The sequence below is a fragment of the Dreissena polymorpha genome, chromosome 12, assembly GCF_020536995.1.
Source record: "Dreissena polymorpha isolate Duluth1 chromosome 12, UMN_Dpol_1.0, whole genome shotgun sequence".
NCBI lineage: Eukaryota > Metazoa > Mollusca > Bivalvia > Myida > Dreissenidae > Dreissena > Dreissena polymorpha.
The window spans coordinates 15,839,753-15,867,643 of NC_068366.1; the positions used below are offsets into that span (position 1 = coordinate 15,839,753).

At 36.4% G+C, this 27,891-nt stretch overlaps 2 protein-coding genes across 22 annotated transcripts in view; one reads left to right on the forward strand and one right to left on the reverse strand.

Annotated features, from left to right (window-relative positions):
* LOC127852175 (uncharacterized) overlaps nt 1-27,891 on the forward strand; it is a 133,917-nt gene that overhangs the window by 21,842 nt on the left and 84,184 nt on the right. The window lies entirely within an intron of this gene.
* On the reverse strand, nt 575-27,527 carry LOC127852184 (NADP-dependent malic enzyme-like). Its single transcript, XM_052386059.1, has 14 exons — nt 27,305-27,527; nt 25,713-25,842; nt 11,975-12,133; nt 11,419-11,543; nt 10,267-10,342; nt 9,045-9,206; nt 7,469-7,572; nt 6,759-6,868; nt 5,432-5,529; nt 4,900-5,013; nt 4,290-4,401; nt 2,602-2,744; nt 1,990-2,160; nt 575-1,258 (listed from the first exon to the last, which is right to left on the reverse strand). The coding sequence occupies exons 1-14, from the start codon at nt 27,364-27,366 to the stop codon at nt 1,010-1,012; spliced, it is 1,815 nt and encodes a 604-aa protein (XP_052242019.1). The 5' UTR covers nt 27,367-27,527; the 3' UTR covers nt 575-1,009.

The following is a 27,891-nucleotide window of genomic DNA, read 5'->3' on the forward strand; positions in this document are numbered from 1 at the left end:
TAGCAGGTGCGATAAAATGTGCAACATTTGAGTGTAATTAATTACACCGCAGAGATGGATCTAGTTCAAATTATTTATTACCATTGTAATTAGTATTATTACTTTTTATTATTATTATTATTATTATTATTATTATTATTATTATTATAAGCAACATACTGTCGCATTTGCAAATGAGTAATAGTTATTAAAACACAATATAATTGTGTTTATATAACTCTTGATATGACCGCTTAAAAGCGTAGTTTGTCAATTTAATCACAATACACGTTGAGACATCTGCGTTATTAAAAATCCGAGCAATAATGGCAAAGACCGATTTTGATAAGGCAAAAGAGCTCATGTGACCATATACCTTAATATGATTAGACAATAACAAAATAATGTTTGGGTTAAACACAAGTAATTCAATTTTAGGTTAGCAAAAAGTGTTTTAGTAACCGATACTTATATGTTTAGATGCATTGCAACGACATGAAAAATAATGGTTGCATAAATAGTATATAGATCCTATTGTCATTAAGTCCCAGCACGTGAACTAGTAGTACCAATAGCATATAACAAAACATACATCGAGCTTTTATAAGTTAAACTGATTTATTTTGTAGACATATAAATGTGGAAAATGAAAATAATCAATATAAATGTATTATGTATATGTAAAAAGTACCAATAATTGCATTTATATACTTAAATGCATTTTTAAACATACAGAATATTGGAATGCAAAACTTGCTAAATAACAAAAAAAATAGTTTAGATCGTGTAATTAGTTTTACTTAAAAAACAATGCCGACGTTGTGAAAAATTAATATCAATTTTGGGTCATAGTTTCGATATAAAACATAACACAAACAATTCTAATAACGGAGGTTCACATTAAAACACCGATACAGTATTATTTCACATTAAATATGGTGGACGATGCAAAACACACGACCATTATTAAAACAAACAAAAACACTAACAAAAAAGCACGAAATTTAAGATCTAAGTGCCCATTTTATTACTATACAACGTTGTGACCGGGCCAGTTATACAGCGCCGGCACGTAAGTCTCGTAATCGATGTTGTACTGGTGTGACCGGATGAACTTTCCCTTGTCGGCCGGTTCCGGGAAGTGGAACGCCAGGCGGTTCCGGTACGCGAACTCCGCCAGGTGAATGGCGATGTTTGTGGAGACCTCCCGGATATCCGCTAGTGGCGGGTACACGCGCCCTTCCGCTAGGTGCTCCCTGGACACCATCTTGGAAAGCGCCTGGGCATGGAAAGAAAGACGCGATGAAAGAATAATGCGAACATTAGTGGTGTGGGTGAATAGATAGGTCATGCATAAAGGTGTGATTACTTCTTAAAATCATCACTTGAAACGTTATAAATGTATTTATTTATTGATTAATTTATCTGTTAATTAATTAATTTATTCATTCATATATTATTTATATACTTTACTCACTCACTCACTCAAAAACCCACCCAAGAAAAACTCACCCCAAACCCGACCACCTACACACCCACCGACCCCAAAACCACTCACCCACCAACACGCCCATCCACCCACCCACCCACATTTTTTAACGTTTATTTATTGTACTTCAGGCTGTATTGGGAAGAATGTTCAATATAAAAAAGCAGTTTTGACATTAGTATAAAAGTACTTGTAGAACGTTCAAAACCATATTAAAAAAATATATATTTATGGAGTTTTTCTCCGTTATGAACATGCATAAAGGCGCCCCAAATTCGAGATCGACGAACTTCTTGACTAATAAATAACGAGTTCGTTGTTATTAATAACGGGATGTATATAGGCATCGATTTACGACACGAAAAACATACACATATTCCGCAATTAATAAAACATTTGGGATCAACGCCTTGGAGCGTCAATGCAAAAAACATTGGGGGCTAAGCATGTTTAGGGCGTCTAAATTGTCAACGCTTCCTTTGGTAAGAGCAACGACATCAATGACCGGAAATGTGCCAAACCTTTGCCGATTCTAAGAACACAGACTCCGGTATAGTTCTGATGTCACACGCCACAGTGGCGAGCCCAACTGCCGGAAACACGTACGCGTTGTTGCCCTGGCCAGGATGGAATGTTTGGTTGCCAAGGGTGACCGCATTGAAGGGACTTCCGCTTGCAAACACGCACCGGCCCTGGTTAATTTGGGACAGAACATAAATAAATAAATTTCATTGGGTAAATCAGGTGTCCATTTTTAAATGAAATTTTCGTAAAAGGCATTGACGAAGAAAACGGTGAAATGATTTTCCTCGTATTGAGACCAATAAATATTGTTTTAATGATACGTATCAATTAAATTAATAGCTGTAAAATATTTTTACGCAGCACATCCTGATAGGTATTTGATTTTGAAATGTAAAAAGGAATATCAACCATTAATTTTCAAATTGCTAATGGAATTGTATAACTTCATAGCTTTCAAAAGACCACTGCCTTCTTTACACATACTTCATTCCTATGTTCACTATCTAACTGGATACAAAATTTTTGGTATAAAATAATTTTCCTGTTTGACGTTGGTGCTTAATTTCAAACATCAAAACCACGTGGTTGTTTTCAAGAGTTCGACTTACGTCTGTCGCCTTATATGCCTGTTCGGCGGTGCACTCGGCCTTGCTCGTCGGGTTGCTGAGAGCGAAAATAATCGGACGTTCGTTAAACTCCGCCATACTTCGGAGAATAGCTTCGGTAAAAGCGCCTGGTTGCGCTGCGGCACCTATTAATAGAAAATGTGCATATGGATGATGATTCAAGTACATCATTTCATTTCAAATATTTGGTATTCTGATACGTGGTTTGACGAGATGAGTCTACACAGGGTTTAGTAATTGATGTCTCCGTTCAGAATACGATAAAACATTTTATGTATATAATCATTTCTAAAATTATATGCCTTGTGCCTGTAAAAGTATTCATTTGTCGTTAATCCCTCAGTCATGATTCATCGTCACTCAAGTGCGGCTACATAACATTGTGATATATCAACTAATGTTTAAAGGTCTTGCTAACTTTTGATAGCTTCGAATACCGAACAAACACACACATTTCCAAATTTCCTACATGCAAACTGAATGTTTTAATTTTAAAATTGACTTTAGGGTCTTTTTATTATATTACGTCTTCAAATTATTGTGTGCACTAAAAGCAATCAACAAAGTAATTCGAAGTCTCCAAGCTGTGTTGTTGTTTACAGCTTTCAATAACAAGATTCGTGGCTAAACGATCGTGGGGTTAGATACAACAAAGAATGATTTTTAAATTGGGTAAAACATCATTTTGAATGCTGAACTCGAGTGCAAATGGCGTAATCAAATATGGAACATTGACAGATAGAATATTTGAATATTATGATCACTGTTAGGCGTGGGTTAGGAGATCATGCTGGGCCAACAGCAGAAGTGGTGGGTGGGGGGGGGGGGGGGTGGCGACTTTTTAGAGCAAACTACAGAGTTGCGGAGACAACTTTCTTAGACATCGTCCAAGGCGGCGGGAACTGCTTCAGGGCCAACTACCAACGCGAGGGATTAGTTTCTGGGCCAACAACAGAGACGGGGAGGGGGGGGGGGGCTACCTTTCGGGCCAACTAAAGAAGTTGAGGAAAACTTACGGCATATTTAAAGAGGTTGGAACTACCTGTCGTGTTAGAAGCAATAGTTGGTGGCTACTTTCCGCGCAAACTACAGAGGATGGCAACTACTTACCATTGTCTACTTTCTTGGCCAACAATTGAAGTGGTGAGAAAACTTTCTTGGCCAACTGCAGAGGTAATTGGGACTACTTTCTGTTTAAACTACAGAGATGTGGGAATACTTTCGGACCGACTACAAAAGTGGGGAAATACTTTCCAGGCCATTTACAGAGGTTGGGAAATACTTCCCGAGCCAGAAACACTACTTTCCCGGCAAACATTAGAGGTAGTAGACTACTTTAAATACCAGGTAAAGAGGTGACGGACTATTCTGGCCAACTATAGAGGCTTGAGACTACATTTCCGGCCAACTACAGAAGTGGTGACTTCTTAAAGGACAAACGCTATAGGTGGGGAGACACGTGTGTGGGCCAACTGCCCAGCCGATGGGGACTACTTTCGATCCAACTATATATGTTAGGGACTGCTTCCTGTGAAAACTAAAAAAGTGGGGTACTACTTTTCGGGTCATTTACTGTCTTGGCGGACTAATTCCGAGTCAACTACATAGATGACTGGAATATAGCCGGTGTGCAGACTGCTGTATTCTCACCACCTCGCAGACTCACTTACCAATGATGGCAGTCGGTTTGATCAGTTTTACGACGTCTTCCAGATTATCCACGGGACTGTGCGACTGAGCGAATGGAAGCTTCTCGTCTGTCAACCCGCCCGACGGCCTGTCCTGTAGGGATTTATAAGAAATCACAGCTATTTCCACAGATAATACTTTGCATTGAAATTAAAACACCACAAATCGTGCTGAATTCACTGAACTAGTTGATTTGTAACTAAATTGGTTAAGAGTTCTTGTTATCTATATCTCGAAGTTATTGATAACCATAATTATGCGGATGTAGAGTGGGCGGGGCGGTTTTCGAGCCGTTAAAGCTTTTATGCTTTCCATCTCTAAATATCTTAATACAGCGTACATGTGCGTGTCGTTGCCAAATTAAGTTTTAATCAAAGTCCTTATTCGGAAAGTTCCGTTTCCTGATTGGCGAATGCTCGATATATACAATGATGTAAAAACTACAACATTAGACTCATTTGATCTAACTCGTGCTTCAATACTGGGGAGATCAAGTGACATACTTCAATAAATCCTATATCCCCGCCGGATAATTATACTTGGCCGCGTTCAAAGTAACGTTAAAAAAGAAATGACAAGCGGTTATCTGACCTTGACGATAAGACCTTTAGAGTCGACCATCCAGATCTTGCTGTACGCCTCCTGAGTTGTGGCCCCTTCTTCTTGAAGGGCCATAATCAACAGCTTCGCTATTCCGATAGAGGCCTGGGATGATAGAGGAGATGTATCATTCATATGCAATGTGTGTATCGGATAAAAACTGCATTCAATGTCACTATTTTAATAACTATATCCAGTATAAACATATGATGTGTTCCCGTAGGACCAAAATATATGTATTATCTCCCTTGAATACACTTTTTTTCATTCATTCATTCATTAAACGAAACATCAATGAGGATACGCCGAAACATAGACACTCAACAATTTGTATCCCACCTTTTATAAATAACAATATACACCTACACAAAATCTGATTTAATTCCACTAAAAATGATGACATGAAGACGCCGAGGGACTTAAAGCATTTAATAACACACACAAACGCAAAGCGGAAATTATCTGGCCTTATTAATTATACCAAACACGAACAACCGGACACCGAAAACAAATCTCCGTGTACCTCCCCTGCTCCCTGGAACACAAACACGTTGTCCTGGAGCCTTTTTCCGGTGATGTTCAGACTGGCGAGGATCCCGGCCACTGCCACTGATGCTGTGCCTGGTAACGGAAACGTAACGTCAAATAGGACGTCAACTTAAGTTGTACATAAGCTGCAGAATGTTTGCCGAACATTGCGTTGTATCAATAATTGATAGTCTCTCTGGAAACACGGGGCTTAATGCATGTGCGTAAAGTGTCGTTCAAATTATGTCTGTGCAGTCTGCACAGGCTTATCAGGGACGACACTTTTCGCCTAAAACTGGGTTGGCCAAGAAGAGACTTCCTTTAAACGAAAAATACATAAAAGCGGTAATTGTCGTCCCTAATTAGCCTGTGCAGACGGCACAGGTTAATCTGGGACGACACTTTACTACGTACGTACATTAAACCCCTTATCCAGAGCGCGGCATTTACTTAAAAAAGAAAATAACATATATAATATTACTTTAATGACTTAGCTTTTTCAATAAAAGACCGTTTTCAGCACATAGCTAACCGCTTTATACAAACAACTTTTTCTGTCATTACACTGTGTTACATGAATATTCGCATACTGACAAAAGAAATATGGTCATGGTTATTTAAGTAACAATAAAAAGCCGTGTGTATTTATGGTAATTCCCTGAGTTCAGAATACAAACTACAACTCTAAACTTTAAACTACAACTCTAAACTCTAAACTACAATTCTAAACTTTAAACTACAACTCTAAACTCTTAACTACAATTCTTAACTCTAAACTACAACTCTAAACTTTAAACCACAACTCTAAACTTTAAACTACAACTCTAAACTCTAAACTACAACTCTTAACTCTAAGCTACAATTCTAAACTTTAAACCACAACTCTAAACTTTACAATTCTCAACTCTAAACTACAACTCTAAACTCTAAGCTACAACTCTAAACTTTAAACTACAACACTAAACTTTAAACTACAATTCTAAACTCTAAACTACAACTCTAAACTACAACTCTAAACTCTAAGCTACAACTCTAAACTACAACTCTAAACTCTAAGCTACAATTCTAAACTCTAAACTACAACTCTAAACTTCAAACTACAACTCTTAACTGTAAACGACCACTCTAAACTTTAAACTACAACTCCAGACTCTAAACTACAACTCTATCGATGCGCGGTAGCAGCAGACACATTTACAAACGGTCAGGTTACCAGACGTATATAATAAAAGTATATCTTAATATTGCGAACGCTTGATTTATGAGAACTGAGTGGTTATACAAGTATGCGGGTACAGCCTTTCAAAAGCACGTTTTGCTACCTTGAATGTCGTCGTTAAATGTGCAGTAGGAGTTCCGGTAATGCTCTAGCAGACGGAATGCGTTGTGGTTGCCGAAATCCTCAAATTGCACGAGGCAGTTTCCGCCGTACCTGCGAGGGTTTTTTTACATCTGAATCCGAGGCGTGCGAAAATGGGTCTTATAACATATGCGGACAGGGTAGCTCCTGACCTGTCTGCGCGAATGCATAATGAGGCCACGATACCTTGTACGAATTTATAACGGACAGGGCAGCGCATTACCAGACGGCTCGATAACGCAGGCTAGTCTGGAGCTACGCTGGCCGCATAAGGCCCATTTTTGCATGACATTGCTCATCTAAAGGACACGTTTTGAACTGAACTATTTAATCTTTCGATTTGAATTATCACTTGTCCATTTGTTCTTCTTCAAAACGTTCGAATGTTTCATATGTTATATTACCTTGTTTACCAATGGGATGGAACATGCTTATATTAATATTGATGTTAATCGTTTATATCTATTTAAGTTTCAATAATATATGAACCCGATGATTAAGGAGAACTTTTAAAAATCGTATTGAACTATGTTTGTTCTGATATTGCATACACGTACAATCTTTATATTTATGTTTTATGTGCATGCCTTTTGTAAACAGGTGCTTGTCGCGTGAAATATGCTATTAATATATAGAGGAACACTTATGACATAATTAAGGTACAAGGCAGACCTTTTAACGACGGCGTTCATAAACTCGTCAATCAAGGCGTCATACTTGGGTCCCCGCACCCGCTTTTGCTTCAATCCAATGTACAGCGGGTCCTTCAGAAGGCCCTGTGGGGGTGGGGGAGGAAGAACAAGCAAATGAACCTTGCTCTGGGAAAACTGGGCTTAATGCATGGGCGTAAAGTGTCGTCCTAATTTAGCCTGTGCAGTCCACACAAGCTAACCAGGGACGACATTTTTCGCTTTTATGATAATGTTTCGTTCAAAAAAGTCTCATCTACGCGGAAAACCAGTTAACGCGAAAAGTAATTAACGCACATGCATTTAACCCCGTTTTGTCAGAGAGAAGCTTACCGGCTATGTACTGATTTAGGCATGCATTGATTTCACAACTAAAATGCGCCATTACAAGAGCGGCGTTAATAATCATCACAGTACATAAGAAAATATGTGAAATGAAAAATCAATTTTTATATAGGATTGCATTGGTTCTTTTGTTTGTAACTTGTTATACGAATCTTGGCGTTATATTTTAACTACACAGATTCCAAATTTCCACAATCTGAATTCAAACCATGGAACATGCTCTCCGATTAGCATGCATGAATAATTTTACTGTGCACATCTTTTACTACCAACCTTTGCTAAATTCCATTTAGACATTAATTAAAATAAATTATAGATAAAATCAGATTGTTTAAAGTGTACGGGCCGATACAATGTTCTTGATCAAAATGCCCCACGTAAATTAGCATTTAGTAGTAGTAGCAAAGTCTATTCGCAGAAAAAAAATTGCGTGTGCTATCTATCGGCACGTTTTAACAAAGTTAAAATGGGGATAGAAATAGTCATAGGACATACTACATTAGTTGAATTCAAAATTGTTGCTCCTTTTTGTCAATATATAATAGTTTGCTTATTGGTATTGAAATTTTAAGTTAAAACAATTACTAAGTTCCAAGAATACGGTCCAAAATATATCATATCAATTATTGCTCTTGGGCACCTGTATGAAGAATTGCCGAACCATTTAAATATCGCCGTAAAAGTAACTACCATTGGGAAAGTTACTTCATTGAAAAGGTTACTACTATTGAGAAAGTTACTGCAATTGGGAAGGTTACTGCTATTGGGAAAGTTGCAGATATCTGGAAAGTGACTGCTACTGGAAAAATAGTGCTATTGGGAAGGTAACTGCTATTGGGAAAGTTGCTGCTATTGGGAAAGTTACCACTATTAGATAAGTCACTGTTATTGGGAAAGTTACTTCTATTGAGAAATTGACTGCTATTTGGAAAGTTATCTCTATTGGGAAAGTTATTGCCAGTGGAAAAGTTACTGCTATTGGGAAAGTTACTGCTATTGGGAAAGTTTAGTAAAAATACCGCTATTGAAAAAAACGTTACTGCTATTTGGAAAGGTACCGATATTGGGAAAGTAACTGCTATTGCGCAAATTACTGCTTTTGGGAAAGGTACTGCTATTGGGAAAGTTACCGCAATTGAAAAGGTTACTGCTATTGGAAAAGTGACATGCTATTGGAAAATTTACTGCGCGAGGAGTTTCACTCAAAGTCTCACCTCGTTATCTGTCCCCACGTCTATAAGTATGGGAAGACATAGGTGGGGCGGCATCCCCGCCAGGGCGGTGTAGAGCGCCAGCTTCCCCACGGGGATCCCCATTCCGAAGGCCCCTAGGTCTCCCAGACCAAGGATCCGCTCCCCGTCCGTCACAACGATCGCCTTTGAACATATGGATATCCAACAGATATTTGAGTCTCTTTGAGTTAAAATTGCTTATTTTAGCTCGATTGCATTAGAAGTGTTTACGACTTATTTGTAACGCTCGCGAGTCCGTTTCTTGGGCCAAGAACCAGTACTTTAGAACGCCCCTCAGCTGGGATCGAACCCGTGACCTCCCGGTCGCTAGGTGGACACCTATATCCATTACACCACGGCGACATAACACAACTATCGATACATCGAATAGCGACGATTGATGATGTTGTTGCTGCAGCTTTTTCTGCTCCTACATAAACTACTCTACTGCTGCTACTTCTACTACTTGAATAACTACAACTACTACTAATACCTCTACTACATCTACTCCGCCTCCTCCTCCTCCCACCACCGCCGCCGCCACCACCACCACCATCACATCCACTACTACTTCTTATAAGAATACTAATACCTCTAATGCCTCTACCTATACTACTACTACTACTGCTACAACTACTACTACTACTACTACTACTACTACTACTACTACTACTACTACTACTAGCTACTACTACTAGCTACTACTACTGCTACTACTACAACTACTACTACTACAACTACTACTACTACTACTACTACTACTACTACTACTATTACTACTATCCCATAATACAGATTAAAGATTATAAGATTATAGTAATTGACATTTTATGTAATATTTTATGCTGTGAGCAAAGCTATAAAATAACGTCATCCTAACTAGTAAAGTATTGGCGCTGTCAGTGATTTGACCTCTATATCACATACTTAGCTGGGATATTTATTAATTGATACCCAAATCGAAAGTTTTTGAATATGTCATCAATGAATTCGATTTTAAATAACGCCCATTTAAGACAAGTGTATCCATTACCTGTGATGAAGTAACACATTATCGAACATAAATACAAAAAATACGCTCTATATTTAGTACATCTCAAACTAGGTGAACAGTTTTACAGTGCGGACTGCACATGCTTATCTTAGATGACACTTTATGTGCATGCATTAAGCCCTGTTTTCCCAGAACGAGGCTCAGCAGTACCTTGACGTCATCCGATGGCCAGTTACAGATGATGTCATAGACGTGACCTAGGTCGTGTATAGTGATGTAAAGGCCTCTGAAATAAAGAACAAAATATCGATATTTCAATAATTACATTTGAGATATGTGTACATAAAAAATTTACATAATCGTTCATAATTGAGCGCTTTTGAAAACTCTCTACTTGCATAATTTCATGAAAGTTGATGTGTTGAGCCTCGCGATAGATAATTACTTTTATGTTAGCATTATATAGAATAGACAATACGAATATATTTGATCTGAAAAACTAGCAAGGAGATATGTACATGTACATATGACAAAGCTGTCTTCTTCAAACCTGTAGTGCGACATGAAAAGTATTATATTATTTGCGGACAGAAATATAGCATGCACAATTGTTAAGATCATGCGTTAGAAACTTAAAATCCTTATAATGTACGAGCTACAATATAGTTATTGACGTCAGATAATACGGAATTAAGAAGTCCATATAATTGATTTAAAGAATTTGTTCTGGAATGGAAACCGGACTAATAGAAAGTAAATCAATACATGAAGAGAGAAAAGCAAGCAAATAAGCCGCTAAAGGTTTATACAATGTATCGCAAGATCTTCTCTAATTAGCAACATGTTGGCAATCTACTGAACTACGTCCTGTGTATTTCTGTTGTATGGCTATTTAACTGCGAAGGCTAACATTTCTGATTTAATTTTAAAGCAATCAGAACAACACATTAATGTTTATTAAGCAAAGCATGAAGATGTATCGGAACTATTTGTTTTGGAATTTTAAATAATTACACTTTGGAATCCCAGTTGATTTTAATATCTGTTTCATTATGAAAATCAATAAAGCCATATTTTGATTTGCCAGCTAAACAGATTGTCTGAAAGGGACTTCTGAAGATCGGCCTTAGATCGTGTACTTGCAATGACTCTCGGGGATTCATGAATGTGCGTAAAATTGACGACACTTTCCGCATCTAACTGCATTTGCGCTAAGTAAATACTTCCTTTATACGAACACACAATAAAATCGGAGAGTGTCGCCCCTAATTTGGGATGACACTTTACGCACGTGCATTAAATGCCGTTGTTTCTAGAGCTTGACGCAATTAAATTGTAACGTAGATTTGGGGTCCTCCTGACCTTGGTTTCCTGAGGGTGAGGCCGTATTTGAGGCAGGCCTGCCCCACTGTCGGGGTGTAAATGATGGGCATCATGAGCTCCACGTTTTGCATGATAGTCCGGTAGAAAAGCTTCTCGCTACGGTCCTGTAAAGGGTAATACATGAAGTAACGCGTGTTCAAGCGTGAATAATTAAGATGCCATTCTTGCTACGGTCATGTTACGAAGTTGCAAGTGTGCATGAGCGAAGGGTCAAGAGGCGAGAGAGATGCGTGCGCTTTTCGCTACGACAATCGAACATGACACGTTTGATCATCATCCGTTACTAGAATACATCGGTTATGAACATGGGCATGTGTAACTTTAGTCATGTTAAATCATCTGCAATTTGAAATTTCTTGTAATAAGCCTTGATGTTGAGTACAGATTATGGAAAACCATAACCGGGACATGACGGGTTCAATCCCCACAGTTGGGAGATCTCCCGAATACAACACGTATTGGTTCTACACCTGAAACGGAGGGCGTTTCAATAAGCTTTCGATGCAATCGAAACAAAAATAGACTGACGACCCACCTGTAGTGACATCATGTAGATGTATCGGTCAAGGTCATTGTCCCAGCGGTAGAAGTTCTGCATGACGAAATACACTTCCTGCTCCGGCGTCAGGATCGCCGGGGGAAGAAGCCCCTGGAGACCCAGGAGTTGTCGTTCTTTTAGCGTAAAACACATCCCCTGGAAAACAAAGGGACGCAATCTGATTTTGTTTCTTACCATGAGTTGTCGTTCTATCACCGCAAAACAACCTCCGCCCATATAAAACAAAGTGACACAGTCTTATTTATTTATAAAGACTCATGAGTTGAGAAGACTCTTTCATCGTAAACATATGCCCAGCAAAACAAATGGACACAATCAGACCCAAGAGTTGTCGTTCTTTCAGAGAAAAACAAATCCCACGAAAAACAAAACAAATGGACACAATCTGATTAATTCACTTAAACACAGAAGTTGTCGTTGTTTTTACGCGAAACAATGCCCTAGAAAACAATGGAACACAATCTTATAAATTCACTTAACTTCACCTATGTCGTTCTTGAAACAAATCCATTTTTTAAAAAGGGACAAAGTCTGATTAACCTCAACGCAGGACTTCTTTATTGCGTGAATCACTTTCCCTCTTTAATTACTTGAAATCAATCAGAGTCGAATGGGTTTTCTATTGTTAGTGACAGTTTCAACTACCTAGTGTGAAATAAGCCTTTACTTATTTCGATTCTCGTCGTCAAACGTATGAAATCCCAATCCCAGATTTCACTTTCATGAAACATGTTGTCAAATTCGAATAGTTCTTGTCATTACAATGATAAATTGAATGAAAATGTAATGTATATGGGCCGTGCTCTGTGAAAATGGGGTTTAATGCGTAATGTGTTGTCCCTGATTAACCTTTGCAGTCCACACTGGCTAATCAGGGACGACACTTTCCGATGTTATGATATTTTTTGTTTCAAGAAAGTCTCTTCTAAGTAAAAATCTAGTTTATGCGGAAAGTATCGTCCCAGTGTCCGATGGGATGACAATTTATACACAATTCCGATGAGGTATTTATTGATATTTTATTCTGCTAATAGAAAAGTCCTCAAAATATTCTAATTAATAAGATACATTCAGTAACTTTTGAGAAAGTAAAATATTGAAAACAAATAATTAATATATGGGATTCACAATTAAAATGAATCTGATGTAAATGCTACTTTAACTCGGGCTTGACTCATTTTTGTACATACAACATTGTTCTCTGTTATATTCAAAAAGACAAAAACCTACGTTTCTACTAAATATAATACTTTGGGATCAACACCATATGTATAATATCTTATTACATAAAAAATCTTATCTTCAAGTTGGAAGTCAACACTTATCTACACAACCTATATCGATTTCCCAGTCATTTATATATATTATTAAAAGTAAAGTGTCGTCACTTGCTGTTAATGACTGAATGTTTCATTGGCTTTAACAGATGGTTTAAACATGTTATCAATAAATGAGATGCTTATTTATGCAACCTTGACGGTTTGTTGATTAAGGTCTTGTTCTGATGTATACATTTCCAATGGATACTGTTCTGCTTACTTTTACATTTGGTTATTTGATACTGTCCTACTTAACGTAACTTCTTTTATCACATGCTATTCCCTCTTTCCCATGTAATACAACCATTACATTTTTTTTTTATTATATACCTGTATAATGCTTTTAACAAAATACAGGTTGTATCAATCGTTGAAATAAAAAATCCCGTATTACGCCTCTTGCTGTTTCCAATCCCGTATTACCATACTAGCCGGACTACTTTCTTCGATCTATTTAATGACGTCACATAACGCGCACCGAAAATAGGAAACCCCCCATATTACGCAATATATTACGTAGTACATCGTGTGACGACATTTCTGTGACGAAATACAATAGTTTTATTTAAACTCTCTGGAATTTAAGGACAGTCGGACGTGGTGTTTTTTAACAGTAAACTATTTGTTTTAAACGAACGAATGCAGAACGTTTTTCAGAGTGTGTGTTTATCATGCATCAATATAAATTTCGATTGGAATACAATAATAAGATAGTGTGGTTTAAAATAAGTTTCGATAGAGACGTGGAACAATAGAAGTGGAAGTGCATATCGTTTCAACGCTTTTGTTATAAACATCGAATCAAAGTTATCAACTTAGTTGTTATAAATATTGGATTTGATGTCATTAAGGTAAGATGAATTTATTGGATATAGAATAAAACATTTTAAGCGTGTTCATTGGCTTAGTTTTCGTTTATTGACCAATCGCATTTTGGTATTTTGCTGAAATGACGTTGCAACGTCAAATGACGTCACGAAATGTAAATAACATTCTGGATTCATCATTATGTTTGCGTAAATATTTATTTAATTTGCTCATTTAAAAGCATGTGATAAAATAGATCTGACACTCGTTGTTATATCATACTATATTTTATTAAACTCGTCCAGGAAATTCGTTAGTAAGCTCGCCAAAGGCTCGTTTACTAACAAAGTTCTTGAACTCGTTTTATAAAATATGGTATGATATGACAACTCGTGCCAGATCCTATATATCATTACGTGACACCTGATTAGCCCGTGCGGGCTGCACAGGCTTATCTGGGACGACACTTTACGCTCATGCATGAAACCCCCTTTTCACAGAGCACGGCCCATATTTAAACAAGACTCCTGCCATGGTCCGCTTATGATAACAAGTATGTGTTCTTGTTCTTACAAGACAAAAAGAAAGTGCAGAACTTATTACCGCGGAAACGACTACACTATGAGGTCGGCACAGGCTAATCTGGGACGACACTTTACTCACATGTATTAAGCCCCCTTTTCCCATTCATAGATTCTTAAACACCAATGATACAATTTTAGAACACTCGTTAAGTGTGGTTTACAAGTAAGTCCATTTCATATAATATGCGTGTAACAAAATAAATGTATTACTTGGGGTTATTTTTTATTCCGTATTGGAATTTACAAGTGAATTATATCTAAACAGGCAAACGAAACTAATGGTCAAATTATTAAGAAGTTATACATGAACGATGTGATGCTACATAATTCTATGAACATGTACTTAAAGTTTCATTCGGTTACATACGACGCAGCGGTAATTTATATATTAAACAAACGTACGCCTTACATGTGTTATAATGCATTAATTAATTATGTAGAATACACACATGTTCCAAAGATAAAGAAAGTAAAACATAAAGTAAATTCTTGTTATTAATAGCATAAGATGAAACTTCATAATGACTCACGATTTTCAGAGCTAAATATGCTCAATGAACGCCGATTAAAACTAGTAACCTCACGCCATGGTACTCTATCCGGGCAACAACGGGATAGGCGTATTTATTTGCGTTATAAAATATTCGTTTTATATCAACGAGCGGAAAAAATGCACGTCAGGTCGTCTGAACTAATAACATAATCAGTTTTAAAAATACTTTAATCGAGATTTAATCTACGCTTTTAAGGACACTTATCATTACGTATCCTTGATTGCACGAGTCATTGACATTTGGTTTCAATTAAGTGATTCATCGTAGAGCTAGTCGCGATATTTCTCGAATATGGCCGGATATTCACGAAACACCGGGCAGAGATGTGTCTGATAAAATACGAGCTTCGAGATCAAATTCCAATCAAATAACAAACAACATGATTGCTACAAATTTAAGTGGATTCAAGTGTTTTATTATAATCAATTTACTTGTTTTACTACAAACAGTAAATAAAACGTAAAATTATGAACAAAAATGCACACAATCGAAATGAATAAGAACAGTCACACACTAAAATTCCTTCTAGACCTGAAGGATTATTGAGATAGTAATCCTAACCATGAAAAACAGTACCGGAGAGGCGCATGAGAACTTTAGATATCAACTCGCGCTCTGGAAATAAATGGGCTTAAAGGGGCCTTATCACGTTTTGGTAAATTTACAAAATTAAACAAACAATGTTTCAGATTCGCAAATCTTCGTTGTAGTTATGATATTTGCGAGGAAACAGTAATACTGAACATTTACCATGCATTATAATATCCATGCTATGCATCTTTTGACGATTTAGAAACCTGAAAATTATAAAGCGTTGCAACGCGAAACGATTGCATAATTTGAAGAGTTCTGTTGTTGTCGTTATATGTTGTGGTTCTACGAGGGTTGCTTATATAAAGTATAAATTCCACCTCTCATTTAATGAGAACGGATTGCCGAGTGGTCTAAACATTAGACTTTTACCCCAGGGGTCAGTGGTTCGAGCCCTGTTAATGGTTATTTATTTTTATTTTTTAATTTTATACATGTTTTTTTTACTGGAGCTTTTAGATTTAATGTTTACATTATCAATATAAAGCATTTAATGACAAACTTAAATACATGCCAAAATCTGTGAAAAGGTCGATGTAATGCATGTGCGTCGAGTGTCGTCTCAGATTAGCCTAAGCAGTCCGCACAGGCTAATCAGGCACAACATTTGCCTTTAAAAGAGAATTCCTTTAAAAGAAAAATTCAATAAAAGTGGAAAGTTTCATCCCTGATCAGCCAATGCGGAAGGAACGGGTTTATCTGGGACGACACTCAACGCACATACATTAAACCCCGTTTTCCTAGAGTGTGGCCAAACAATCCAGTGATTGAATATGTCGGTGGTATTTAGCTCAGTTTCAAGATCAAAGGTGATAATAAAGTCAATAAGCTCTTCGCATTACACGAATAATGTACATAATTATGTACAAAAATTGAACTGGTTAACCCTGTATCGTATATTTTCATCTAATATGGAATGAATGAATCATTTGCATTTCTCGCTTTACGTTATTTTTGCCTCATTACTTTATTTATGGGTAATTGAACTAATGATAGTATCACGGGGAATCTGGTAAATAGTTAAAGGAGTTTCATATTTAATGTGAGATGTTTCTGCGTATATATACACCTATAACTTCTATTGATAGAACAGTATTTTATGTTTCGTTTCATTTTTGGTAATCTTGCAGGACAAACATCATCAACAACTTTTTTCTTGAACGAAACAGAAATATTTTCCCGATTTTGTTTTTGAAAATGTTGATTATCTCTTCTACGTTAAACGTTAAAATATTAATATAAGGATATTTGCTCCAAGAAGCCTTCCAGGAAACGTCTTTATTTGGTCAAATAATTAAATGAATATGGATACAAAAAAAACACTTACATACATGCCAAGAATGACGGGTCAGAAAAGTAAAAATGAACGTAAATATTGACGCAGTAGGTGGAGTGCCGAATGAAATACACCCCGAAATACAATGTAAAGCTTCCTTGCTACTTAACCAATAAATAGCGAACTGCAAACATATTGCATTCACAATATTGCCCCTGACGTAATTGCTATTTACACTTTATGGCACAACAAATGGAAGGAAAACAATCTCCCTACCATCTATCACACAACATAATATGGGACACTATTTCACCAACTGAATGCGCACTTGAAAAAGGATTCATATATTGTCCAATGTTTCAATCTAAATCGCTAACAAAGAGCCATTTCATTAAGTACACATATTTACAAATTATTCACGACTAATTATCGATTTTTCTTGTGCCGTAGTTCGCTTGTTTCAATATCTAATGTATATAACGTCGATTGAATCTTAGCGTTTTGCTCAGATAATAGTCAGAGTGTTGGTTAATTTAATAAACGTTCGATATAAAGTTGTTTGTATCCAATTAACCATAATACCAAGACAAGACATATTTATTCAGACTTGCACAGTGTACATCGTCTAAACACTATAAATTTCACAATCAAATATGTCACAGAAATAAACATAGTAAAATATAAACATAAGCAGCATCGTATACGGTTACAAAAATTCAAGGTAAAATACTTCTTTTAAATATGGAGGATAACTTTTGAAGTTAGGTAACAACATTAGAAATATTATTTCTTAAAATCATAGCATCTTTTACAAATTTTACTAATTAAATAAGTTCAAATTTATTCGTTGTATTCAACAATTGGTGGAATTTATAAACAGAAGGCCTAACATAGTAACATTTCTTAAGGTAATTTCTTCTAATATCAATGTACAAAGGGCATTTACAAACAAAATGAAACTCATCTTCGACATTTAATATGTTACAACTAAGGCAATAACGTTCGTTTCGAGGTATATTTTGACCAGCATATCTTCCAGTGTGAATTCTAAGTGGCAGACTCGAAGTTCGAAGCTTTGTGACGAAGTGTCTTAGTGATTTAGGTAGTAAATCTGAATAATTTTCGTAAACAAACATAGGCTTAAATACACGGTACATATCTACAACAGAGCTATTTTCAACAGATCTAAACCATTCTTGTTTATAGGTATCAATAACAACATTTTTAAAATGTGGTATATATATTTTAACATCAACAGAGCTTGGATTATTAAACAGGTATGACAAACCGTAGATGTCTAACAATTTTTTTTATATTAGATACCCAATTAGAACGACCATTTTGGCAATCATTCAGAGCTTGACTATAAATTGATTTTATACCATATATTTTGTGCTGACCGTTTTGTTGTTTGTTTGTTATTGTTTTTTGTTTGTTGTTGTTGTGTTCTTTTTTTATGAGGGGGGGGGGGGGGGTATTTCATGTTGGGTTTTCGATCGTTTTCGCTAAATTAGATCACATTCACACAATTAGTTATCAACAGTTTACTATTAAGTTTGCGATAATGTTTATAACATTCAAAAATATAAGCTGAAAATCTGTTAATTAACAAAAACTGAAACAGTATCCTTAATTGAAAATCTGAAGAGTTCATATTCTTTTTTAAACGAGGAATCGTAATACGTGGCAACCTATGGCATTTTCATTTTGACCTAAGTAACAACGTCTATAACATGTATAAACATGAGATAAGAATCTGTCATTCTGTAGCTTTCAAAAGAAACTTGTTCACACTTTGTATTCTTTACATCTTTTCTGGTGTTTAGCTTTTCTTAACACATGTTAAGCGCATTAAACATGTGAAAAGAATATAAAGTAGCTGAAAACGAACATCGAACGACAGTCATTAAACACGACTGATTGTAAACCGTGTATCAAAATCTATGAATGAGATTATATATTTGGCTACGAGTATGAACAACAACGACTTTGATAACGAATAAGTTTCCATTTAAGCCACTGGTGCTGATGACGATGATGGCGATGATGATGATGATATTGATGATGTTCATGACAAAATTATAATGATGAACGATGGTGATGATGTTACTCAATTTGTTGGTTATCATATGGTGATGTCGTTTCGTATATAAACAAGACTTAATATTGATGCTAATTCTGATAATGACATTCGTGAACTTTTCGAGAAACCATTGGAAAAGTAAAAAAGGTGTAAACGACAGTCCACAGTTGTGGCTTTATAGAGGCCTTTTCACGTTATGGTAAAGTGAAAAAAATAAAAAAAGTTTCAGATTCGCAAATTTTCGTTTTAGTTATAATATTTGTGAGGAAAGAGTAATACTGAACATTTACCATTCTCTAAAATATACATTACAATTATGCATCTTTGACGATTTAAAAATCTGACAAGGGCTGTTTGTAAAACATGCATGCCCCCCATATGGGCTCTCCGTTGTAGTGACAGCCATTGTGTAAATATGTTTTTTGTCAATGTGACCTTGAAATAAAATCCAATAAGTATCATGGAATCATTTACTTATTAATACTAAGATGAAATTCTCTATACATTCTGTCTACAATTTATGACACTTATGTCAATGACCTGTGAAATGTATCCAATTAATAGTGCAAAAACCAATCAGGAGCTATACTTATCAATTATATCCATTATATGATTGAGTCTTTGATTTTTTGGATTCCTTTCACACATTTTGACTTATTTGACAATATGTGAAACATGCACACAATTTGTAATGTTTTATTTATTAATTAATGGTAATGAAACATGTTATTTATAGCAGTTAACTCCCCTAGTCAATGACCACCATAGATAGCAATGCAATCTGATTAAAAATAGCCAAGGCTAGTGTTGTGTATTGGGCAAATGTATACAAGTGCAACTTTACCACATGACCACTATCATGTGCTTACCACACACAGAAGTCAGTTATGTAATAGACCATTAATTCCACTCCCAACTTTGGCCACTTGCCAAGATACTGACCAGTATCAGATGGGGTTGTGAAATGGTGTAAACAGTGAACACCAGTCCATGTAATACTGGCCTACCACTTGTACTAGTTGGTTTGGAGTTAATACAGTTATGCATGTACAAATGAGACATTAAGCTCAAAAGTTAATTATATGTGCGCACTGAAAACTAACCAGAGGAGTGGGTTGAAATTTACAATCTTTACTTGGCATTTGAGGAAATCTGAACTCTCAGGGTTTGGATAGAACATCCCCAAATTAACTTTTCTTTACACTGTTGTTATTTTTGTTCAATACACAAATATTAACCTAACTTTACAAATCCTGTACAGTAAAGGAAACTAAATCTAAGTTGATATTTTAATATGCATGATCCTATTTATGTATTAACATTGTTTTATACATACAAACTGTGTTGCTGTTTTTCAATTAACAAGCAGATTAAAAATTAATTATATTTTTTATGTATAATTTGAATTGACAAAATTAAATGCAAGATGCGTAGCAAGAATTACATGTTTGATTTATTGTCAGTGAATCGTGACATTTTCTCAATATTTCAGACCACCAGTTTGTCAAAGCTATCAACATCTTGGATGGTCAAGCTAAATAGAATTGACCCAGCAAATCACAACTGTCCTGTTTCCATATCATATTACATTGGTTTTTTAAATGTTAAATTCTCTTGTCATTTCCATAAACATAGTATTTACTGGCACAAAAACAAAGGCTTATACATCATTATGAATGAACATGTGTCAAAAATTCAATTTGTAAGTCTCTTAACTGGACAGTGTGGAAACAGAATAAAATATGGGCTGTCCATTGTAGTGGCAGCCATTGTGTGAATACGTTTTTTGTCACTGTGACCTTGACCTTTGACCTAGTGACCTGAAAATAAATAGGGGTCATCTGCGAGTCACCTTAAATGTACCTATGAAGTGTCATGATCCTAGGCAAAAGCGTTCTTGAGTTATCATCCAAAAATCATTTTACTATTTCGGGTCACCGTGACCTTGACATTTGACCTTGTGACGTCAAAATCAATAGGGGTCATCTGCGAGTCATGATCAATCTACCTATGAAGTTTCATGATCCTAGGCATATGCGTTCTTGAGTTATCATCCGAAAACTATTTTACTATTTCGGGTCACCTTGACCTTGACCTTTGACCTAGTGACCTCAAAATCAATAGGGGTCATCTGCGAGTCATGATCAATCTACCCATGAAGATTCATGATCCTAGGCGTATGCATTCTTGGGTTATCATCCGGAAACCATTTTACTATTTCGGGTCACCGTGACCTTGACCTTTGACCTAGTGACCTCAAAATCAATAGGGGTCATCTGCGAGTCATGATCAATATACACATGAAGTTTCATGATCCTAGGCGTATGCATTCTTGAGTTATCATCCGGAAACCATTTTACTATTTCGGGTCACCGTGACCTTGACCTTTGACCTAGTGACCTCAAAATCAATAGGGGTCATCTGCAAGTCATGATCAATCTACCCATAAAGTTTCATGATCTTAGGCGTATGCGTTCTTGAGTAATCATCCGGAAACCATTTTACTATTTCGGGTCACCGTGACCTTGACCTTTGACCTAGTGACCTCAAAATCAATAGATGTCATCTACGAGTCATGATCAATCTACCTATGAAGTTTCATGATCCTAGGCGTATGCGTTCTTGAGTTATCATCCGACAACCACCTGGTGGACGGACCGACATACCGACCGACCGACCGACCGACATGAGCAAAGCAATATACCCCCTCTTCTTCGCAACGCGAAACGATTGATTAATTTGAGAGTTCCGTTGTAGTCATTATATTGTTGCGTTCCGTGATTAAAACTTGACGTTTGACTAACGCAAATCTCGTTCCAAATTTTCAACAATTTTATTAAACCATAGCGTTCGCAAATTCGCACGGACATGCAAATAACGACTTCAAATATATATATATATATATATATATATATATATATATATATATATATATATATATATATATATATATATATATATATACGAACTGTACAATTCTTAGACATGAGCGTCCTGTATCTGAACAGTTTGTTTTCAATTTACAAAAATATGGTAGCGTAGTATAACAAGTATAAGACTGTACACCATTAAATAGATATAATACTTTATGGCTAAGATTCAATGACGCTTCTCTTTGAAATATTAATAACATCAAAAACAGGAATGACTAAATGTATGGCTATTTATATTTCTCAGTACAACTGTTACTAATGTAAAACTTTAATATTAAAAATTATTGAAAATCATAAAGCGTCGCAACGCAAAACGATTTAATAATTTGAGAGTTCTGTTGTAGTCATTTTATTTTGTGAAACTACGATGATTACGTATAAAAAATTAAACAATACATCAACCTTTGTAGGGATGGTCGAGTTGTCTAAATGGTAGACATTTTCTCCAAGACTCCAGGGGTCAGTGGTTCGAGCACTGTTGAGGATTACTTTTTTTCTTTTTCTTTTTTAAATTGTATTCTTGATTTTTTTTTAATGGAGCTTTTTATATCCAATGTTTACATTTATCAATATAAAGAATTTAATGACAAACTTCAATACATGCCAAAATCTGTGAAAAGGCCCCTTTATTGTATTATCTTAACTTCTAAACAAGAGATGTGTTTGTCAGAAACACAATACCCCCTTCTGCGCCGCATTGAAATAACATTCTATTTATTATTTGGCAGGTATAAAAATCATCTCCCTTTAAAGGTTATTAATTCACTTAAATTTTGTCCAATCCAACCAGGGGGTGGGGGGGGGGTCTCACCGTCAATTATGACACTGTAAGACATCACTGACAACCAAGGCATTTGGTTTAAAAGAGATCATAGCCAGAGTTGATCATGTGCCCATGGACATAAGTCCACAGGTATGTAACTGACTTATGGAGTTGTTTACCCTCGGGACTTCGTTAAATAAACTATTGCCCGAGCACACAGTATGTAATGATCATCAAAGATGTTATAATTATATCATTTACAAAAAACTTTGAAAAATCATTTTGTTGAGTTATAAATAATTCAAATAATAATTATGTACAGAAACTGTGAAAAGAAGTTAAATTCTTGGTAAGTAAATATGTAATATGATATTTATAATTATATAAATTACTTCCCTTGAAAATAATTGTCTCTAACAAATCTCTATTTTAAATAGCAAATAATTAAAAGCCACTGTCTAATTTTACTAGCAAATAATTAAAAGCCACTACCGTGACTGTAGATTCACCACTCAATGTGCAACTCCATGAGATACACATGCATGCTAAACATCAAGTTGCTATGTTCAATATTGAATAATAATCTCCCTTTAAAGCTTATTACTTCCCTTTGATTTGTAGTTTTGACCTTAGACCTTGAAGGATGACCTAGACCTTGATCTTTTCCATAATATGTTTGTCAGAAATACAATGCCGCCTGCTGCGCCGCTTTGATTTATTTAACAAAAATATATACGTGGGCAGGTCAGATATCTATGTCCATTTAAAGCTTATTACTTCCCTTGACTTTGTTTTTTCGACCCTAGACCTTGAAGGATGATTTAAGCCTTGAAATTTTACCACCTGCAGCTCCATGAGATTCACATGCATGCCAACTATCAAGGTGAATCTTCAATATTTAAACAGTTATGTTAAAGTTTTTTCGGACAGACCGACGGACTGACATACTGACTGACGGACAGTTCAACTGCTATATGCCACCCTACCGGGGGCATACAAACTAGGTAATGAAGTTTTCATGTGAAATGTGGTGTAACTGTTGTAAACGTGGAAGACCCTATTTCATTCAGTTTACAAGCGTACTTTTAGAACGACTGCAAACTTATGTCAACATGAGATTCGCAAAATGAGGAATGTTGATGTTGGCGCATTGATTGTGTTTATAGACATCATCCATTTAAATAGCAAATAAGGAAGCATTATCGATTTTATACGAAACGAGTCAGTTCGGTCAGCCTCGTTCGAACGGAAGAAAAGACGGACTAATCCTTCATGCCCTCCGGCTTCTGTAGGTGATGGTGGGGGGTGGGGGGAGGCATAAAAGGAATAAATATCAAAGCTCGAACACCGTTACATTCGGTTTATGAGCCAAACATTAATTATTCTGGACTATCATCGTATGTGGTTACTGTTTTGCCGCTGTTTTCTACATACAAAAGCAAACGTTTTCATTCACTCCTCGATTGTCTCGTTTCTCTGTGCAGTCTGCACAGGCTTAACAGGAACGACGCTTCCCGCATTAAGTTGATTTTCGCTAACAAGGATCTTTCTTTAAACAAAAATACCATAATTATATGCGGGATGTTTCGTCACTGATTTGACAGTAAGGACTGCACAGGCTTATTATGGACGCCACTTCAGGTACACGCATTAAGCCACATTTTACACGCGAGGCTCGTATCATTTGAGTCGTGTTTTGAGGAAACTTGGCATAATGCATGTGCGTAAAGAGTCGTCCCAGATAAACCTGTGCAGTCCGCACAGGCTCATCAGGGACGACACTTTCGACCTACATTTGATTTTTTCTAAGAAGATACTTCATTTAAACGGAAAATGTCATAAAAGCGGAAAGTGTCGTCCCTGATTAGCCTGTGCGAATTGCACAGTCTTATCTGGGACGACACTTTACGCACACGCATTACGCACATGCACAAAAACAAATACTCCTCGCTCTGTGAAAAGGGGGTGGGGGTAATGCATGTGCGTTAAGTGTCGTCCCAGATTTGCCTGCGCAGTCCGCACAGTCTAATCAGGGACGATACTTTCCGATTTTATGATATTTTCGTTTCAAGATAGCCTCTTCCTAGTTAAAAACTAGTTAAGAGGGTAAGTGTCGTCACTTATTATCCCGTGCGGACTGCACAGGCTAATCTAGGGCGACACTTCATGCACATGCATTTAACCCCCTTTACACACAGCGATGCTCATTTGCATACAACTTGATTTGTTAACCGTTTGTCAAAATATTGATTATTTATTTTCCAAGCGGCTCCTTGTGTAGGGCTTTAACGTTTGTCGAATACGTCAAAGTTGAAATATTACATCTATTATCATACGTATACACCTGTTATAAGTTTTAAAGGGTAACATGTTTACTCAAACAAACATTTATAACACACAATCTAAGCTGTAAATGAAGGCCGGTCAGTGGTAGGATTATCCGGTTGTGGTGGAATACGGGACGTGTTAAGTTCTCTGTACAGAATCTAGAACACTTACTATTGTATAGTCACTGTTCAAGTACTGAATACATCTCACCGGTACATGCACCGGCAAAGTAATTCATTATATTATTAATTTATTATTAAGTATAATGCGTATTGCCAGTCCGTTTATGCAGTTGTTAACTTCAAACAGCTGTTTTTGTACAGACTTTAAGAATGACGTGAAAATTACTATAACATAATTTTATCATACAATACACTATATTTCGTATATAAACTACATATATGTTTATAATAACTGCACTGAAAATTTCACTACGAAACACATGAAAACTCAAAATTTGTAATATATAAACGTACCTTGTTGTGATATGGGTCCCTTATAAGATCCTGGCCCCTAGTTCGGGGTCGCCCAAATCCGACATCAATTTCCTCGTCTTCTCGTCCTGAACTTCCCTCTGCCATCTCTAGTAGCTTACTCAAGTGAGCTCTGAAAAATTAAAGCGCAGTTACGATGTGGTCAGGGGAGGTAATGCGTTAAGATACGTGTTATATTTATAGCTTTTTAGTCGAATGTAACAATGTCCATGGTTGATCGCTCTAGTGTAATGGAGTTAAACTGAAGTACTAAATACATTTGCAAGTAAAAAGTCCGTTTCCTGTTAAATGAACAATCATAATTTTGAATGTTGATAGTGACTTTGGTTGGCGGGTTGCGTAATTATTTTCAACAGCTTTAAATGTATCCAAACTATCATGATAAAACTAGTTGGAAGATTCAAAATGAAAACAATATTTGGTTTCACTATTTAATTCAAGTTTTAAACTGAGCAGCGTATTTTCAACGACACTTTCCGCTTTTGTTCTACTTTCGTTTAAAAAAAGTCTCTTCTTATCAAAAATCCAGTTTAGGCGGAAAGTGATGTTTCTGATTAGCCGGTGCGGACTGCACAGGCTAATCAAGGACGACACTTAACGTACATGCATTTAACCCCCTTTTCACAGAGCGAGGCTCATTTGTATTTGTGTTTATAGTAATGTCTTGTCAAATGTCTAACTATTTGGCAACTTCCCACTTGCCTTGACTTAACGCCTTCGTGGTTAGAATAAGAATTATCTGTTGCTGAAGCAACTCGAATGTCACGTTTTACAATTAGCTAACTCTCTGAAGACATGCACTTAATGTCCGTTTACATCATGTCCTCTGTTGCATATTCTTATACAGTTAAATAAATATGCATACATTACAGCTGCAAAAAGAGACAGTTTTGTTAAGTTAGACCTTAAGTGAAGGTCACGCCAGTTGGTGAACCCTTGGTTTAGATTTCACTTCATCTGTGAACGAATTTAACGGGCATATATAAATCAACCAATCAAAACCTATTATAAAACAAGTTGATGAAGTCGTTTCTGTCAATTATTTAATTGATGGTTGATGGTATAATACCACGTGGTACTTCTTTGTATCACACGGTATTGAATCTTTGCAAAAATTGATTGCTTGCATTATCTTCTTAAGGGACCTGAAAAAACATTCAGCTTTGACACAGACATCAACTCTATTAGAGACAAGAACAAACATGGCGTATCTACCTGTACATTTCACAAACAACTTGCTGCAGTTTGTTTTAAGTGACATAATTAATATTATTATACCGATCGAACACGAAATGAAAACAAATGGGCCGTGCTCTGTGAAAAAGATGTTTAATGCATATGCGTAAAGCGTAGTCCTAGATTGCCGCACAGGCTAATCAGGGACGACACTTTCCGCTTATATGATATTTTTCGTTTTAAGAAAGTCTCTTCTTAGCAAAAATCAAGAAAAGCCGGAAAGTGTCGTCCCTGATTAGCCTGTGCAGACTGCACAGGCTAATCTGGGACGACACTTTACGCACATGCATTTAACCACTTTTTTCACAGAGCACGTCCAAATACAAGTGTTCTCTTACTCCTTGTCCATCCCAGTATGATACGTCTGCTGATGCAGTCTGCTCGCCATGGCGTTCCCCATTTCGTTAAATGCCTTACATTAACGTTTACGACAAAAAAGCGTTGAAGTTTCGATAATTCCTGACTTTATTGGAAGTTTTTTTTAAAGGATAAAATGAGTTTAAATGTTGGGCGTCATACGGCGTCAGTTTCATCAACCGAAGACTGTTCCTGACGTCAATGGTTGCCATAGACTCGACGTCGTTAAATTTACATGCGTTATGTCATTAGTGACGTCATTATCATAAAACATATTCAAATGAAAGTGACAGGATGATAAGCGGCTAACGTTTAGTGTGCATGGTCAAGTGTGCTATGTATATCTTGGCTAGCTATATGTTGAGGCACACAGGCAAAACTATAAAACACGAAAATCGCAAAAGCCTGAAGACGAAATCGTGCAATACAGATGACGAAAAAGCGCTCAAATGATCTCTATATAACACTTTTGCCACTATAATTAAGTTTTTTGCCTAGTGGACTCTCCCATCCTTCTAAATTGGATCAATTTATTTCCAAAATTAGGGATGTCTAGTATATTTATTTC

Coding starts and splice junctions, on each gene's coding strand:
- LOC127852184 (XM_052386059.1), bottom strand. CDS start 27,366: ATGGGGAACGCCATGGCGAGCAGACTGCATCAGCAGACGTATCATACT. Junction 25,843..27,304: donor CATACTGGGATGGACAAGGA/GTAAGAGAACAC, acceptor TTAATTTTTCAG/AGCTCACTTGAGTAAGCTAC. Junction 6,869..7,468: donor ATGAACGCCGTCGTTAAAAG/GTCTGCCTTGTA, acceptor AAACCCTCGCAG/GTACGGCGGAAACTGCCTCG.